The sequence below is a fragment of the Kogia breviceps genome, chromosome 6 (assembly GCF_026419965.1).
Source record: "Kogia breviceps isolate mKogBre1 chromosome 6, mKogBre1 haplotype 1, whole genome shotgun sequence".
Lineage (NCBI taxonomy): Eukaryota > Metazoa > Chordata > Mammalia > Artiodactyla > Physeteridae > Kogia > Kogia breviceps.
Genome location: NC_081315.1, coordinates 121,293,419 through 121,312,742, shown reverse-complemented (window position 1 = coordinate 121,312,742; position 19,324 = coordinate 121,293,419). Strand labels below are relative to the sequence as shown.

The following is a 19,324-nucleotide window of genomic DNA, read 5'->3' as shown; positions in this document are numbered from 1 at the left end:
GTATCACAACACTCATTAGCATTCCTATCAGGTTAGAATCATTCATACTGTCATCCATTTTGTACAAGTGAAATACCCTAACCCACAGGTTGGCAAACTTTTTCTGTACAGTAGTAGATATTTTAGACTTTGTGGGCCATGAGAGTTCTCTATCCAATATCATTTGGTTTTTGGTTTGTTTTGTTTTTACAGTCACTTAAAAATATAAAAACCATTTTTAGCTCATGGGCTGTACAAAAACAGGCTGCTGTCCCGATTTGGCCAATGGGCCAGAGTTGACAGACTCTTGATTAGGGCCTAAAAAATAATAAAAATGATAAATCAGAACAAAGATACTGTCCTAGAGAATTGGATAATCCTTAGGTGATCCAGTTAGACAATGTCCTATTATGATATTCAAGGGACATGTATTTGTCCTTTTGTCTATTTGGAGTATATATATATATTCTTTTTTTTTTTTTTAAGCATCTTTATTGGAGTATAATTGCTTTACAATGGTGTGTTAGTTTCTGCTATATAACAAAGTGAATCATCTATACATATACATATATCCCCATATCTCCTCCCTCTTGCATCTCCCTCCCACCCTCCCTATCCCACCCCTCTAGGTGGTCACAGAGCACCGAGCTGATCTCCCTGTGCTATGTGGCTGCTTCCTACTAGCTATCTATTTTACATTTGGTAGTGTATATATATCAGTGCCACGCTCTCACTTCGTCTCAGCTTACCCTTCCCCCTCCCCGTGTCCTCAAGTCCATTCTCTACGTCTGCATCTTTATTCCTATCCTGCCCCTAGGTTCTTCAGAATCATTTATTTTTTTTAGATTCCATATATATGTGTTAGCATACGGTATTTATTTTTCTCTTTCTGACTTACTTTATTCTGTATGACAGACTCTAGGGCCGTCCACCTCACTACAAATAACTAAATTTAATTTCTTTTTATGGCTGAGTAATATTCCATTGTATATATGTGCCACATCTTCTTTATTCATTCACCTGTTGATGGACACTTAGGTTGCTTCCATGTCCTGGCTATTGTAAATAGAGCTGCAGTGAACATTGTGGTACATGACTCTTTTTGAATTATGGTTTTCTCAGGGTTGGAGTATATATATATTCTTAACAGAGGTATCTGATGCTATGAAAGTATTTCCTAGGGGCATATGACTGTAGTCATCTGAGGGGATCTGTTCATCAGGAAAGACAATGTTAGTCAAACGATCACACAATCAAAGGCATCATTGCAAGTGTGACCAGTTATATGAAGAAGAGATGGGCAGTGCTATGAGAGCTTATTTGGGAGCCAGAGGGGGCTTCCCTGATGGAGGCGATGCTGAAAATATTGGGTTGGTCAAAAAGTTTGTATGTAAAAACACGAACGAACTTTTTGGCCAGCCCAATACATTCTGAAGGATAGATGAGGGTTAACCTGGAGAGGAGGAAAGAGGATGCCAAGCAACAGTATTAACAATGAAGCTGTGGCTTGTTACAGGAGGGAACTAGTACCAAATCTCAGAGGACCACGTTTGCTAGAGGCAAAGAGGGAGGGAAGTTGAAGAGGGAGAGAGCCTTCTGTGTGGGTGGCCAGGCTAACCTGTTTTCCAGGGCCGTCCTGGTTTACTGGTGTGACCATTAATCACCCTCTTTCACTCTCACAGTGTCCCAGTTTGGGTGATGAATTATATGATAAATGGGTCATGTCAAGGCGTTTGCTCCTTAATATCAAATCAATAGGAAGCCATTGAAGAACTTTAAGCTGGGCAAGGGTGATACAGATTTGCAATTTGAAATGATGGCTGCCTTGTGGCTATGGATTTGGTAAGTCACAGGGGAGGTTAAATTAATGTTTACTAGGAATTGTATCTTTGAGGTTAAATGACTTGTTAAATTTTCTCAATAGCAAGCCAATTCACAAAAAAAGAAAAATCAGGGTAATACTTTTGATGAAATCAGTTGGTCAGTGGGTAATGACTGCTGATTTAGTAGCCCCATATAGATGAAGACATTTTATAGTGCATTTAGTTAGAGCCAGTGGCCTGTTTAGATGTGTTTGCCACATAGTAACATGTTCATATGCTCCCATAGCTGTGGGTAGTGAGATGACCATAAAATATAACTATTGGGACATGCTTTAGCTGGGACTCTGATCATCTAGAATTAAGAATCACAAAATTAGCAAGATGATTTTGTCCCAAAGACTGAAAACTGTATGAGGGCCGGATCACCACTAACCCGTTGACAGTTATATCCCCAGCATGTAGCACTCAGGAAAATCATCTGAATAACCGAAGAAATGAACTACTCCACTCTACCAAGAACTTTGTTTCCTGAAAATCTTAGGTAGAACATTCATAAAGCTCCTTAAACATGTATCCCATTGGCTTAGAGTCTCTGACTGAAGACTGTGGTCAAGAGTATAGAGGTAAAAATATTTACCAATAAATCTGAAATGTATTTAAAGAATATATTAATATTTTTTGTTCAGGATGAAAGGTCAGTTTGACATAATATTTTGCTTAGGAGCAGAGACGGCAGAATCAGTTTCCATCAAAAAAAAATTGTTTAAATATAATGAATTAATGCCATGTAGTTTTCATTGAGAGCAAATTTAAAGATGTATCTTCTTCATTCATTTTTTCCAGCATTCCTATCTGGCAAACAAGAACCAGGAAGAAAACTTAATTAAAACTGAGCAAGAAGATACTAAAATTGTTATGATATGAAAGAATCAAATCAGATTAACTATTGTCCTGTAAGGAATTTAGGTGTTATAAATACAGGGCATATGCATAAATATTTTTAATAGGATTTAGAACCCTCTAGGAGTATGTTAGTAATGAAATGACAGAAACTCATACTCCTTAAATTTGGTCTTTAAAAATTAATGTATTTAAAAATGTCTCTTCTAGAAAAGAAAACTAAATGTGAAAATCTATCAAAGAGAAAATCTTCAACAATCTGATTAACTAATGGGTTAATATCTAAACTGTGAGAAAATTGACAACTTTTAGCACCTTTTATTAGTTTTCCCCTTTCCCGTTATTTATAAAATAACAAATCTTATGGCATAATCTTTGCTGAGTGCCCTCTGTTCTCCCAGTGGTCTCTGAATGTTCATTTCTTCTCGAGCTAACTGCAGTCTGGCTTTCTCTTGAGTGTGCTATAGCACTGGACAGTGCGTGTTGTTTTCTCTGTCCTCAACATAACCCTGAACCTGGTGGTGCACAGGTGTTTTCTTGTTCTTCACTGCTTTTACATAACCGCTGTTAATACCTCCTCCCTCGGTGTCCCCCACCTCCATCCTTCCACCACCCCATCTTTGAACACATTTTCTCAGATTACAACATCCTACACCACTCAGGGCTGCGGTTTCCCACCACTATCTTGGTACCCCTACTCATTTATTGTATTATGTAAGAGCTGACTTACTATGTTCTCTCCTTCCCCACTTTTAACCATCACTGTCGATGGCTTTAATTAGTCATGTAGATTGTCTGTGTCACCTCCTGACCTCTCACAAGCTGTCTTCTTCCTTTCAACAATTTTTTCTTCTACTCCAGGGGTCAGCAGACTTTTTCTGTAAAGGGCCAAATAGTAAATATTTTCATTTTCATGGCAATAGGGTCTTTGTTGCAACTACTAAACACTGCAGTGCTAGCTTGAAAGTGCCATCGTTAATATGTCAACAAACGGACATGGCTGTGTTCCAGCAAAACTTTTATTTACAAAAACAGGTGAAAAGCTGAGCAGGGACTTGAAAGAGATGAGGTAGTGAACCATAGCTGGGGAGAAAAGAGTTCCAGGCAGAGGAGACAGCAAGTGCAAAGACTGAGGCAGAAGTTGGCCCCAAGTTCTTTCTCCAAAAGCACAAAGAAGCCAGTGTGGATGGGGTGCAGTGAGCCAGGGGAAGAGTGGTGGTAGGAGATGCCAGGCAGATAAATGGTGGGGACGGAGATGGACTTTGTGGAACCTCGTGGGCCATGAATGGGATTTTGGCTTTTACTCAGAGGCAGTTGGAGAGCCATTGGAGGGTTCTGAGCAAAGGGACAATAATCAGATTTTAGTCTTAACAGGATTATTCTGGCTGCTGTCGTAAGGAGAATGAGGGGCAGGGTAGAAACCTGGAAAAAATTTTTTTCCTTATGTATTTTGAAGGCTTTGCTATCAGATTGGATTTTCAGCATCAGAGAAAAGAGTCAAAATTACACTGAGGTTTTTTATCCTGAGCAACTGGAAAGATATGGAAGACACTGCGTAGAGCAGGATTTAGTCGAGAAGACTGTGAGTTCTTTGGGCTTGTTTGCTTTGAGACGTCTGTGAGGCAAGCAAATGCACCACATGTTTGAGATGTCTGGCACTCATTATAACTTCCCTTGATTTCATGATAAACGGGCAGTTATTCTTTACTTTAAGAAAAGAATCACTGGCCTAGGTGAACTAACTGTTCCATTGAGGGCTTAACCAAAATCATATTACCAGGTACCTGGTGCTTACTGGCACTGACTAGTATACCAGTGCCTGTAGGTATATCTATTGATATCCTTTGTTATTCCAGTGATATCCAACTCATGAATAAGTTCATAAATAACTTTTATGTTTTTCCTCGATTTTGAGCCGAAGATTAGAGTATGTTCTTTATCATGTGCTTCATGTTTGTGTATGTTATCCAGAGGAAATAGAGTGATATCTTTAAGTACTTTCGGTATAAAAATAGTTATTGAAAAATATTGAGATAACATAATACGGATACAGTTTTACATTGTATTTTTAAAACATTTTAGTAGAATTTTAAAGTCACCTATTTCCTGCTTATGGAGTGAACCAAGTTTGGAAAAATATGCAAGAAATGAATTTTCAGAAAGGGGTTTGAAAGATGAGAGCATTTGGGCTGGTGTATCTCTAGGGAAAATTCAGTTGCAAGTGTTAAGATAATATGGTAGTAAGTTGCAAAGAGAGGATGATCTAATACGTTTTCTATTTATTCTGTTCTCCAGGACTGTTGTCAGAAAAGCAACACATCTGCCCAGTACATTTTTGAAAATGACTTATTTTTAATTTGTCAAGATAAACATTTTAAGTTTTCTCTCTAGTTATTTGTTAAAAACAGATCCAAAATAAAATGAACTATGTTTTAAATTTAAATGTGTTGGAATGTTGAAGAAGGAAGTCTTAAATGTAGGGGATTATATTCAACCTTGTATTGGTAATAAATGTTTTATTTCCCATACTTTTTATTAGCTGTAATCATCCAGAAATATAGAAATGTAGAAACTTAGAGTTGGAAAGGATCTTATAGGATCCTCTTATAGAATCATGTGACCCAGTGCTTATCAAGCATTTTTCTGTGATCTGTAGTTTTTTTTTTTTTAAAGTGTGCAATATACGTGTATAAAACTCAAACAAAAGTTTCCCAAAGCTTTAGTGGTTACCTGAAATGTGAAATGCACTTCAGTATGTTTTATTCTTATTTTAAATACTGCCTTGATCAGCATTTTAAAAAAAAGATCCTTACCTGGTCCATTCTTTGGCATGATACAGACTCCTTCTGTGTGATAGTCCTAATTTATCATAAATAACATAGCTTTTGATTAATCTTAAAATGTAGTTAAGTACTGTACTACTTTAATCATTTAATGTGTTGGTTTCTTGCTGGTTAAATATGGAGCCACTGGAGCAGCCTGGTGGGCAATTATCAGCAATAGGGCTTTTCTTTTTGACCCAGATTATAGGAGGCAGAGTGGTAAAATGGTACCGGATTCTACAGTGGGTATTATAGTGGTGCTATTCAGGTAAGAGCAGAGGAATTACAAATGGCCAGTTTTTGTCTACTTTACCAGACACTCTTACACATTTAATACATAGTAGATAGGTGTGTGCATTTTGTATAAACTCAACAGAAGGATGGTATTAGCTCAAAGCTCTGTTAGGTCCTTATAATTAAAGTACAGTGTGAAAGTGCACCATCTAGAGATTTCTTTAATATGCAAGTCATCTGATGACAATACATTCTCTTCCTTTCTTGATATTCCTATTGTTTAAGGATATCCATGAGTAATCTCTGATTAGCTTTATATAAGTATTAGAAGATGGAATAGCAGAAAGATATGGCAAGAAGAGAGAAAATGAAGAAAGTTGAAATCACTTATTCAAATACATAAAATAAATGATACTGATGCAGAATTGAAAGAGGAATATGTTTTTAAATAAAAGAAACTTGAAATGATTACTAACTTTTCCAAGAAGTGAAAATGTGCAACAAGATAATCTCAAATTATTTTTCAAAGAAAACAAAGACTATTTCTAGATATTACTTGGTTTAGTAATAAGTCTGTAATTTCCTGTCACATACATAATTTTATTAAAAGTGAGCAGGAAAGGCTATTAAAAGTACTGTCCATTTACTTGTCTGTTTCATTAAACATCTCTGAAATTCTATATTTAGTCATTTATGACTTTCATGAAAAAGAATTGATTGTTCTCTCATGTTCTTTTGGTGTCGTGTGATCAGTGTCAAAGTATATGGTGGCCATATAGTTTGCAGTTATTAGTCATTTGTCCTCACTTTTACCATCTTCCCAGATTGTAATTCTCCCAACTAATAGATATTTTGACCAGCCAGAAGCTCCTTTGAATATGAGCTTGTAAATAGAGCTGGACTGTTAGAAGACATTGTGATTTCTTCTAGTCAGCCCTCTTACTAACCTGATACTGTAGATATTGAAGCTAATCTAAACTGGATTTAGGATTAGCTTCAGGAAATGAGGTGATAATTTGAGAATAAGGATGGAGGTCATGGTCAACGGAGTTGATATGCTTTGACTTTCATGATTGATCTTGTGTTCCAGTGGCTTTTTTTGTGTATTTTTAGGAGAGTTTTAAAATTAACATGGGTGGCATTCCCCACTGAATTTTCATGTAATAATTATGTTTGCTTTTTTCAGAAAGTTCTTAACTTTAATAGCTTTTTCATATTAGCAACGAATTGCTTTTAAATATAATTTCATGTTAATTAATAATAAGTTTACAAAGATTTTCTTGTCACTTCAGAAAAAATATTTGAAATTTTATTGAAACAATTCTTTGATTTCTGGTACTAAAGTTATTTTCATTTTTGAGTAGTGGATAGTGGCTTATTTGGTATTTATTAATGGGTCATATCGCTCAATATATTGTCAAAATATGTATCTCTCATGCAACTTTAGAAATTTATGTGTTCAAATATCTAAACTTAGAACAAACTGTAGTTTCTGTGTCTGATCAGTTTGCCTTAGACAGCTAAGTCAAATTTCCAAACTTTTTATGCCCAAATTTTAAAAGTTTCTTGTTAAGACAAGTAAAGAAAATCAAAATATAAATGCTTTAGTACTACCGAATTTTTTTTTTTTTTTTTTGGTGGTACGCGGGCCTCTCACTGTTGTGGCCTCTTCCGTTGCGGAGCACAGGCTCCGGACGCGCAGGCTCAGCGGCCATGGCTCACGGGCCCAGCCGCTCCGCGGCATGTGGGATCTTCCTGGACCGGGGCATGAACCGGTGTCCCCTGCATCGGCAGGCGACTCCCAACCACTGCGCCACCAGGGAAGCCCAATACTACCGACTTTGACAACAATAACAACAAAAGAAATATCTATATATCTTTATCTGCTTATCTTTCTATTTAATTTAAAATAAACTATATATGCATGGCTTCATATTTCAGAGAAATAGAGTGCATATATTTTTCAAATACACACAACCTAAATTAGTATTTTTATACTGGGGAGATTTTTTAAATGGGTTGCTTTATTATATGTATTACTCATGTTATAAGAAATAGAGATTAAGGAAAACAGAGCATCTATACAGGTTTACCTTCAGTGTTCTAGAAATGTTAGTTTTATTTTGAGTTTGGTTTTCAGTGCTTCTTTGTTTTCTATCTGAAAAGTTTTCTCTCCAGAAATGACCAGCTTTGTCACAAAAGAGCCAGGAGTAATGGTTGAGGTGAAATTTCTCTCTAGAGTGTTGCCATTTGACTGTTATAATGTCTGAAACTAGTAAATATATATATATATATATATATATATATAAAATAAATATAAATATTATTTCTATATATAAATATTAAATATATATATATTTAAGTTAACAAATGAACTCGACTTTGGCATCCCTCTTTTGCGAAGGCTTGGCACATTGCATGGCCTAAGTTGGCTAATGCTTGCTCTAGCTGTGAAATATAATTAACTGCTGATGAGAATATAAAAAGTATCTGACTTAAAAGCTGCCATATTCGCATCCCAGTATGTGAATCAAACCCAACTACCTCAATTCTTGCAACATAGCCAACTAAAAATGCAAAATCTACCTCATTTATAACCAGGAGTATTGCTTAGAGCTGAGAACCAGTGATTAGAGGATGCAATACAATCTGTTCTGTATGAATTACTCTGTAGTATTATGATAACACTGGCAGCATTGCCCTACTATGTTTAGTTTTAGGGATTTATACTAACTCTGTCATTCAAGAGAGAGAGGAAAAGGATTAGGCCTTGGGTCAGCTAAACTTTGGAAATATTTTAGCTTCAGAAGCACCTTTTTCCCCATTATAAATCTCATACTTAATGCCTTAGAATTTAAGTGTTTATCCTAGATAACGGTTATACTGTTTAGGATTATGAAAATGTGTATGTATTTATCCCAAGTAAAGATGATGCTAGTTTTTTTCCACTGTATCATAACAAAATTTATTCAGAATTAATCTTACCTGGTCAAATGGCTGGTTAGAAATAGTGGAGATTATTTTAGAATGGTGTGATGCAAAAGGATTGAACTTGGTCAGATGGTTTTTATCTTTAACCATTATCATGTACTTGCTGACAAAATGCTTTTGTGAAACTGGTTTTGACCCAAAACAATGTATGTGTTTGATTATCAGGCTTGAGCAGCTCTTGACTTCGTTCAAAAAATAACTTACTTCCAAATGATGATCAATTCCGAGTATTAATAGGTAGTGGTAGTCAAACTAAGAAAATTTTATTCCAGATATAACCAGAAATTAGTACTGCTTCTCCACTTGTATCTGAAATATCCACCTCTGTTTAGCTCTATAACTCTGATCTGAAAACCTGAGATCTCATCTCCAACTGCAGATTTTACCTTGAGACAATGTGAGAAAAAAGTGGTCACTTCCTCCAGCTCACGTTGTGATTTTTGCTTTTCATTTTAACTCTGATAGCATGGAAATCCACCTTATTTTCACAGAGTAACTGTCTGAGTTCTTCAAATAGCCATACCATTATTTGAACTCATTTAAACACAGGTTGTGTTACAGCTGCTCAGTGAGATATCTGTGAGTCTGTGTCATATAAGAAAGCCAGTGAATTATCACCCATGATCTGGCTTTCCTTACTGTGCTGAATGACTGAGCAGAAGACTCATCATTGAGCTAAACTTTTGATTTTCTTTGGTGGCATAAATTTAAGCAAAGGTAGCAGGCAAATTAAACACATGACTGCAATGTAAGCACACAGCAGTCTCCCTCTCCTCATCTTTAGTGTCACTCTGAATTTATGGATGAAGCATGTGATCTCTGATACTGGCAAACTGAAGAATACCCTTCACACAATTCAAGTTACAGGAGAATGGTTTGCATAGCAATCATTTTGTTTCAGACATATATAAGTATACTGAGTTTTGATGAAAATGTTTGTCTAAAAAGTGGGAAGAATGCCTAGCACCTGGTCTAGTAAATACTCAAAACCAATTTTATGAAAGACTGTCTACTATTTGCCAAGTCTGTATGAGGGATGCAAAGACTTATGAAATATGGTTCCTGTTTGCTGGTGTTGATGAGAAAGAAACTCTGTGTCCTGAAGAAAGGACAGGTATTAGAGTTTGTTAATAAAAGTAAAATAGGCTGCATCCATGAATTCAAGGGTGACACTTTGAGAAACAAATAAGATAAGGAGAGGGGTGCTGCAGCGTGTTTACATTCCATGTGCTCTAGAGACAAATAGAGGAGCTCAGACTGAGCTGCAGTGGCCACACTCCCAGGTGCCTGCGTTATGGGCCCCCTTATCATGTTCATGGTAACAGAAAACTCACATTTTACAAATGATAATCCATAATTATAGGTGAAGCAAAAGCCTCTCTTTCTCTACTTTGGAGAAATTTCTGGAGAGGAATTCAGAAAAGATTTTAATAGTGAGCCAAGGATGATATCTGAAGGGGATGGAATTGGATTGTAAAGAATGGACATTCTATTATGTCTGTGACCTTGGGAATGTCATGGGTACTACAAACTCCCTTTGTGGATTATAGTAGCTTGTGTGACCATCTAAGTATTCTTTTGAATCCACATTTTCCATATGGTGGTCATCACTGCATGGGGAAAGTACTAAAGACAGGTCATAGTAGAAATCATGATCCTTTTTTGGTGACTTTTCAAAAGCATTTGTGTCCTATGAGTTTGTTGCTTTTCTTGGCCTCCGTTGCTCCCAGTGAAGGCCAAGCCCCCCTGAGTGATTGGATACTTAGGAAGTTTACCATCTAAGGAAGTCAGGGGGCTTAGGCAAAAATAAATAGCAGGAAAGAAAAGTAAGTGAGTTTTACATGTGTGGTTATTTTGCAGTAAACAATGAGTACTTTAAATTCAGAAGAGAGAAACTTTGATTTTGGCTAGTTATCACTGAACGTTTAGCTCACTGGAAAATCTAAAGTAGTGTTAATATGCTTAATACTAAATCTATTAAAGTAGATTATTTTATTAAAAGTTCTAGCTGTACATTTTTGGCTGATGATTTGGTAAATAGATTTTGGCGACTTGATTTTAGAGGTAGCATAACAAAAACTGTTTTGGCTGGCTGGGGAGTGCTATATAGAAATTTCCCAGAAAAAAGGGAGAGTCAGAGGCATGGAGTCCATTTACTAGACTCTTAAAACCTGGACTAGGATAATAGCAAAGGGAATGACAAGGAAGAGACTCTCAGTGGGAGAATTGCTATAGCCTGGTAACTTTGGACATATGGAGGTATAGCAATTATTGACTTTTATTTAGTTTTCACGTGGCAATATGCGAATTATTTTACTTGTATTGTTTTATTTAATGTTCTCAATGGTTTTATAAAATATAAGTACTGTTATCATTACAAGTTAATTAATTTGCTTAAGATCACACAGTTAATAATTATCAGAACCAGAACTTAAACCTTGGGTCTGTCTGAACCAAAGCCCTGCTATAAAGGATGCTGACTCATGAGAAGCTAAAATAGTGTTGCTAACATTTTAATTTAGGAGACAGATGCCTATTAAAAGTCTTGGCTTAATGTTGATTGTTGGCATACATATAACACAAACTTTCTTCTCTTTTTCCTTTTGTTTTAGTGCGACTTCACGACAGCATATCGGAAGAGGGCTTCCATTACTTGGTGTTTGATTTGTAAGTACAACATACTTTGTGTTTGTTTATTTTTGCTGTCTATTTGAAGATCTTGAATTAAGGGTGATTTTTCTCCAAGTTACAGTCCAAATTAATGGCCCTATAATATTTTTAAATGTTCTTCAAATTACATTCAACTCTAATTCTTTTGAAATGAGGTGAATGCTCAGCATTGTTTATTTAAAATTTAAGTTAATCTTCATAAGGGAAACAGTTATGAGTCTGTTTCCTTTGGGACTGTTCATTGTGATATCATAAGTAGTTCTCAGTTTTACCTTGGGGTACAAAGATGGCTGATTATACATAAGCATAATTTTCCATTGATTTTTTTGAAGTGTTTGTAACTTATTATCTTATATAAAAGAAGGCTCAAGGACCCTTGAGGTTGGTTAATTCAGGAGTTCAACAACATCACCAAACTACCATCTTTTACCCCAGCTCACTGGCTTTGTTCTCAGACTGGCATGGTTCAAATTATTACATGGAGACATGGTAATTTATAGTGGAAGACATTCTCTCTCTCTCTTTTTTTTTTTTAAGAATGAAAAATTCACCTAGTAAGCCTCCCAGTTTTCATCTCATTGGCCAGGGCTAAGTCACATGCCTACCCCTTGCCAATCACTGGCAAGGAGAATGGAGTCACCAAGATTGACTTAGACTCATCAGGATTTATAAACCAAGGTTCTGTCAATAAGAATGAAGGGAAAACAGTGCTCTTAGGGAGCGGTCCACAGCATCCCCTCTGGCTGGATGGTATATAGTGAGACAGGCCATACACATTGCTGCTAGGGGTTAAATAAGAATACACTTTCTGAAAATCAAATTGATACTCCATATCAAAAATGCCCATTTCATTTAACTTAGTAATTTTCCTTCTCAGAACAAAGTACAGAGACAGTATTACCCTAAATTCAGATAAAGTTTATACTGAAAGCTGTTTATTGCATTGTCCTTTATAGTGGGGAAAAAAAAAGAAAACCAACTTGTAAATCCAATAATGGAATCAGTTGCATAATTACAGTACATTCATATGACGGACTTCTCTGTAGCATTTAATGTGATATTTGGGGAATAGATAAGAAAAAAATTATTATTTCATGTAAAATGTGTCTAATGACAGGTTAGTACTAAGTTTGGTTAATTCAGCCCTCCAGTGATATCATTAAGAAACCAATTCATTCCATCTTTCTCTGTGTTCTTTGTAGTATGTGGGTTTGTCCTCACCCTCAGGTTCCCCTTAATGTTCTCAAGTTTGCTGCCTCATTTTCAGGTATCACAGTGACTTCCAAAGGCAGAACAAAAGAAAACATTAATCCCATTGCATATATTTTTATTTATAGGGAAAACCTTTCCCAGCATTCCTTCAGAAGATAGCTGATAATGAATTATTGTTTAGAATTGCTTCTCATGCACATGTCTGAACCAAGTAGTAGTAAAGGTGATAGAATTATAGCAGTCGGCTCTGACCAATCTTAAATTCAATCTGTAGCAGTAAGGGAAGTCTTGCCTGTTGGATAGGCAACCAAACATGTCTGCCATATTGGTGATCCACATACTTGCTAGAGAATAGAGTAAATCTCTGGATACGCACAGTCCTGCTGCACAAGGTTCTTTCCACAGTCACATTCCATTCATGGCTTGTTCATGTGGCTGTAGGTTGGCAACACTCCAAGTTGCACTAGTTCTTCTTTTCAAGTCTTTCTCAAAGCTCATATTTTTACTTCTACCGTTGTTCTTTCTTCCTTCTTGATGTTCCAGCACTCCTTCTTTAAGAATTTCCTATAGCCATTCTTTTAGAGTATAGATGTGCTGGCAACAGATTCTGTTTTCCTTTTCTGAGACTGTCTTGATTTCCTCTTCATTTGTGAAGGATATTTTTGCTAGATATAAAACTCTAGGTTGACAGTAACTTTCTTTCAATGTTGGGCCAATTCCTTCTGGATTCTTTTGTTTTTCATGAGAAATCTTCTATCATTCTGATTGCTTATCCCCTAAAGATAAGGTATTATTTCTCTCTGGCTGCTTTAAAAAAATGTAACTTTGTCTATAGTTTTTAGAAGTTTGACTATGGTGTGTCTTGCCTTGAATTTCTTAGAGTTTATCTTATTTGATATTAATCTCTTGAGTATTTAGATTTATGCCAAACTTAGGAAATTTTTAGACATTGTTTCTTTGATTGCTTTTTCAGCCTCATTTTCTCTTCTCTTTCTGGAACCCTGATGACATGAATGTTAGATCTTTTGTTATAGTCGCATAAGTCCCTGAGTCTCTTCAATTTTTTTTTTTTTTAACATCTTTATTGGAGTATAACTGTTTTACAATGGTGTGTTAGTTTCTGCTTTACAACAAAGTGAATCAGTTATACATATACATATGTTCCCATATCTCTTCCCTCTTGTGTCTCCCTCCCTCCTACCCTCCCTATCCCACCCCTCTAGGTGGTCACAAAGCACTGAGCTGATCTCCCTGTGCTATGCGACTGCTTCCCACTAGCTATCTATTTTACATTTGCTAGTGTATATATGTCCATGCCACTCGCTCACCTCGTCACAGCTTACCCTTCCCCCTCCCCATATCCTCAAGTCCATGCTCTAGTAGGTCTGTGTTTTATTCCCGTCCTACCACTTATCTCTTCATGACATTTTTTTTCTTAAATTCCATATATATGTGTTAGCATACGGTATTTGTTTTTCTCCTTCTGACTCACTTCACTCTGTGTGACAGACTCCAGGTCTATCCACCTCATTACAAATAACTCAGTTTCATTTCTTTTTATGGCTGAGTAATATTCCATTGTATATATGTGCCACATCTTCTTTATCCATTCATCTGTTGATGGACACTTAGGTTGCTTCCATGTCCTGGCTATTGTAAATAAAGCTGCAATGAACATTTTGGTACTTGACTCTTTTTGAATTATGGTTTTCTCAGGGTATATGCCCAGTAATGGGATTGCTGGGTCGTATGGTAGTTCTGTTTGTAGTTTTTTAAGGAACCTCCATACTGTTCTCCGTAGTGGCTGTATTAATTTACATTCCCACCAGCAGTGCAAGAGGGTTCCCTTTTCTCCACACCCTCTCCAGCATTTATTGTTTGTAGATTTTTTGATGATGGCCTTTCTGACCGGTGTGAGATGATATCTCATTGTAGTTTTGATTTGCATTTCTCTAATGATTAATGATGTTGAGCATTCTTTCATGTGTTTGTTGGCAATCTGTATATCTTCTTTGGAGAAATGTCTGTTTAGTTCTTCTGCCCATTTTTGGATTGGGTTGTTTGTTTTTTTGTTATTGAGCTGCACGAGTTGCTTATAAATTTTGGATATTAATCCTTTGTTAGTTAATTCATTTGCAAATATTTTCTCCCATTCTGAGGGTTGTCTTTTTGTCTTCTAGTGGTATCCTTTGCTATGCAAAAGCTTTTAAGTTTCATTAGGTCCCATTTGTTTATTTTTGTTCTTATTTCCATTTCTCTAGGAGATGGGTCAAAAAGGATCTTGCTGTGATTTATGTCATAGAGTGTTCTGCCTATGTTTTCCTCTAAGAGTTTGATAGTGTCTGGCCTTACATTTAGGTCTTTAATCCATTTTCTTTTTTTTTTTTTTTTTAATTTTTAATTTTTATTTATTTTTTTACGGTATGCGGGCCTCTCACTGTTGTGGTCTCTCCCGTTGCGGAGCACAGGCTCTGGACGCGCAGACTCAGAGGCCATGGCTCACGGGCCCAGCCGCTCCGCGGCACGTGGGATCTTCCCGGACCGGGGCACGAACCCATGTCCCCTGCATCGGCAGGCGGACTCTCAACCACTGCGCCACCAGGGAAGTCCTTTAATCCATTTTGAGTTTATTTTTGTGTATGTTGTTAGGGAGTGTTCTAATTTCATACTTTTACATGTACCTGTCCAGTTTTCCCAGCACCACTTATTGAAGAGGCTGTCTTTTCTCCACTGTATATCCTTCCCTCCATAAGGTGACCATATGTGTGTGGGTTTATCACTGGGCTTTCTATCCTGTTCCATTGATCTATATTTCTGTTTTTGTGCCAGTACCATACTGTCTTGACTACTGTAGCTTTGTAGTATAGTCTGAAGTCAGGGAGCCTGATTCCTCCAGCTCCATTTTTCGTTCTCAAGATTGCTTTGGCTATTCAGGGTCTTTTGTGTTTCCATACAAATTGTGAAATATTTTGTTCTAGTTCTGTAAAAAAAATGCCAGTGGTAGTTTGATAGGGATTGCATTGAATCTGTAGATTGCTTTGGGTAGTAGAGTCATTTTCACAATGTTGATTCTTCTAATCCAAGAACATGGTATATTTCTCCACCTATTTGTATAATCTTTAATTTCTTTCATCAGTGTCTTATAATTTTCTGCATACAAGTCTTTTGTCTCCTTAGGTAGTTTTATTCCTAGATACTCTGTTCAATTTTTTAAAAATTTATTTTATTTCTTTTGTTCTAATTGGGTAATTTATATTTTCTCTTCAAGTTCACTTATCCTTTCCTCAGTTTTTTTCCATTCTGCTGTTGAGCTCATCAATTGAGTTTTTAAAATTTTATTAGTTACTGTGTTTTTATCAGTTCTACCATTGACTTTTGGTCGTTTGGTGTATCCTCTATTCCTTTGTTGAGACTTCATCCTTTTTTTTTCATTTAAGTGTGTTCATAATTGTTCACTGAAGCATTTTTATTATGGCTGACTAAAAAACCTGTCAGGTAATTCCAACATCACTGTCATCTTGGTATTGGTATCTGTTCATTGTTTTTTCTCATTCATATTGAGCTTATCCTGATTCTTGGTATGATGAGTGATTTTGTATTATATCCTGGACATTTTGGGTATTATGAGACTCTGAATTTAATTTAAATCATCTTTTTAACAGTCCTCTGATACCACAATGGCAGAGGTGAGGAGGTACCATCTTATTACTGACAGATGGGGGTAGAAGCCCAGGTTTCCTACTCAACCCCAACTGACACCCCTGGGAAGTGCCTCTTTACTGCTGTGCGGGGCTGAGAGCACAGGGTTTTAGTTTTTTGTGTTTGTTTGTTTTTTATTTTTTTATTTATTTAGTGAGAGAAATGCCTCCACCCCATTTTTTTAGACATGTTGCGATTTCTTGATAGGTCTAATTTGTCAGATCTCCTTTACAGTATAATCAAGGGTATGGCATTATACACTGGGATATGTCCTTCATGCTGTGATGAATACTAGAATTAAAAAAACACTTTTGCTAATGCTCATTACCTAAACGACCGTTCAGAACTGGGTTTATTTTTAAATTTAATTTATTTATTTTTAAAATGTATTCATTTTATTTATTTTCATTGAAGCATAGTTGATTTGCAATATTATATTAGTTTTAGGTATACAGATTGTGATTCAGTATTTTTATAGATTATACTCCATTAAAAGTTATTACAAGATAATAGCTGTAATTCCCTGTGCTATACAATATATCCTGTTGCTTATCTATTTTACACATAGTAGTTTGTATCTCTTAATTCCAAACCCCTAATTTGCCCCTCCCCCTTCCCTCTCCACTTTGGCTAATTGGGTTTAATCACAGCTCAGTCAGAGAGAAAAAATTTTTTCTCTACCCTCTTATGTTCAACGCATGAAGGCATGTGAGTTAAACTAAGAAAAGATAGTGATTAACAGGAGAAAAGGCACAACATTTTTATTAATATTTATGTGCACATGAGCTCACAGCAAAGAAGTGAAATTGAAAGAAGCAATTAGACTCAGGGTGTCAACTCCTTGTCTTAGATGGTAAGAATTGCTTAGATGGAAGCAGACACCTTCCTCAAAGGGAAATTTATGTCCTGCTTTTAGGCAAATTAAGGGCATGCAGTGGAGAATTCTTCCTGTATTTGCTGATTCTCACTTGCCTTTAGCTCAGTATAATCCTTATGCCAAAGTGGCATATTTTGGCAGGGCATATTCTGATCCCCTTCAGCTCCAAAAAGCAATTCAGTGTTAGGCCAAATATAAAAGAAAGAGGCATGCTTCCTCCCATGCCATGCCGCTTTTCCACAGTCATCAAGTTATTTATATCCATGTTTTAAATTTTATAGATTTTTAAATGTAAGATTTCCTTACTAACTGGAGGGAATGATAAGAATCACATTGTTTAGAATAAAGTTTATTTTTAAAGTGCACCATTCTTTAAAAATTCAGCACTTAGTAATTGGTGCAGAACATGTAAAGAAAGTATTTCGTATGAAAACAAAATAAGATTTTTAATTACAGTGGGTCATATCTGAAGCAACGATATTTGCTTGTGCTATTAATGTCTCTGAAACCAAAATGTAAAGTTTACATTTGAACCATAGTAACATGAAATCTGCTGTTATTTTGAAATCTGTTGCAATTATTCTTCAGTGTTTAAAGTTTAAGAGGAGAGTTATCAGTAATTCTCATCAAAATGCTTTTCCAGTAAATGAGATTAATAAACTAGTTAAACACAATCCAGTAAAGCACCCAGCTTTAGAGACAGTTGGAAAACAATGGCTAAAAGTGTAGATTTTCAATGACTAAAAAGAGGTTATAACAAATATAAATAAATAATTCCTCTAAATTATTTAATTGTGGTAGTGGTATTCTAGGAAGAAGAAAAGTAAGTAGCTTTAGAAAAATGCACATTTTAAATATAGTTAAGAAAAGTATGATCTTAAGGATATCAATGAAATACTCATGGAAAAATTGGAAGTCACTTTGCCAATCAGTTCCAAGATAAAATAACTACTTGAATTCCTGAAGAAGGAATGTTCTCTGTGTTTGTCCTTTTGATGCTGGTTTTGGCAATGTGGTACTTGTACATACTTCCTGTGGAATGTCAGCTATTCAGAATCGAATGGGAAGTTCTATTTTTATAGGTGTGTTGAGTCTTCTTCTAATGGAATTCTTTCCTTTTCTAAAAAGCAAAACAGAAGGGGCCGTGAGTTCTATGGAAAAAAAAAAAAAGGTTTCCTTTTGTTACTTCTAATTTATATTTTTTATTCAGGTATCTATCCACCACAAAGCATTAATAGTCAATTTTGCAAATAGACTCAGGAATCAGTGGGAAAGGCCTGCATGAAAACAAAGATATCTTCACAGCAAATATTGAACTGCCTGATTTTTTAGAATCATTTTTGTCAAGGTCTGTGCCTAGAAGGGTTTTTAAACACATCTCAGCAACTCTGGGAGGCAAGAGATGTGGATTTATCTGAAATCTAACAGAAGATAAGACAGTGAAGTAATGGAGCTAGAATTGCAGTCCTCAAGGGAGAAGCCTAAAGGCAGAGCCATTGGCCTTAGGAAATAAAGCAGATCCAGTCCATTTCTAGGACTGATGGGAAAAAAGGCCTTGACAAGGGCAGTCATTTGAATATGGCATGTATATTTCAGGATCTATATGTCAGAGAAGGTCTGTATTATGTGCTTGTTGGGTGAATGTACACAATGATGTATAGATATATCACACTTTAAGTAAATGTGTCAGAGAATAAACACTTGGGTTGAATTTTGGTAATCTCAATAGGGAACTAAAATAGACTAGATTAAGGCTCAATGGAAAGCATGCTGACCCAGAATGAAAAGATTTAAGTTTCAATCTCAAAGCTACCCAGGGCTAAACATTTAACAATATCTTTTCTCTAAGCCTTATTTTTCTCAAAGAGACTGAGGCCATGGGTCCAGATGAAAAATTTGTTAGACGTCTCTCAAGTTCTTTTCTATTCTATGAAGCCAGGATGTTATTTGCATCAATTTGAGATTTCTGTTAGAATTAATGGGACTCCTGGTACCATTTTTAAATACTAGAAAATTTCTCACGAGTCTAAAGTGTTGGAGAAAATGCTATCATTACGTCTTTTAAAAGGACATATTTTTTTCTCTAGCAAAGTCCTATCTTGGTATGTGAAGTATTT

The 19,324-nt window shown here is 36.0% G+C and overlaps 1 protein-coding gene across 26 annotated transcripts in view; it reads left to right on the top strand.

Annotated features, from left to right (window-relative positions):
- The window catches only part of CAMK2D (calcium/calmodulin dependent protein kinase II delta), a 301,130-nt gene that overhangs the window by 132,031 nt on the left and 149,775 nt on the right, over window positions 1-19,324 (top strand). For all 26 annotated transcript variants that reach the window (XM_067036558.1, XM_067036562.1, XM_067036555.1 and 23 more), the window contains exon 4: window positions 11,362-11,416. In XM_067036558.1, the coding sequence (XP_066892659.1) occupies window positions 11,362-11,416 (55 nt within the window). The remainder of the gene's footprint in view (window positions 1-11,361; window positions 11,417-19,324) is intronic.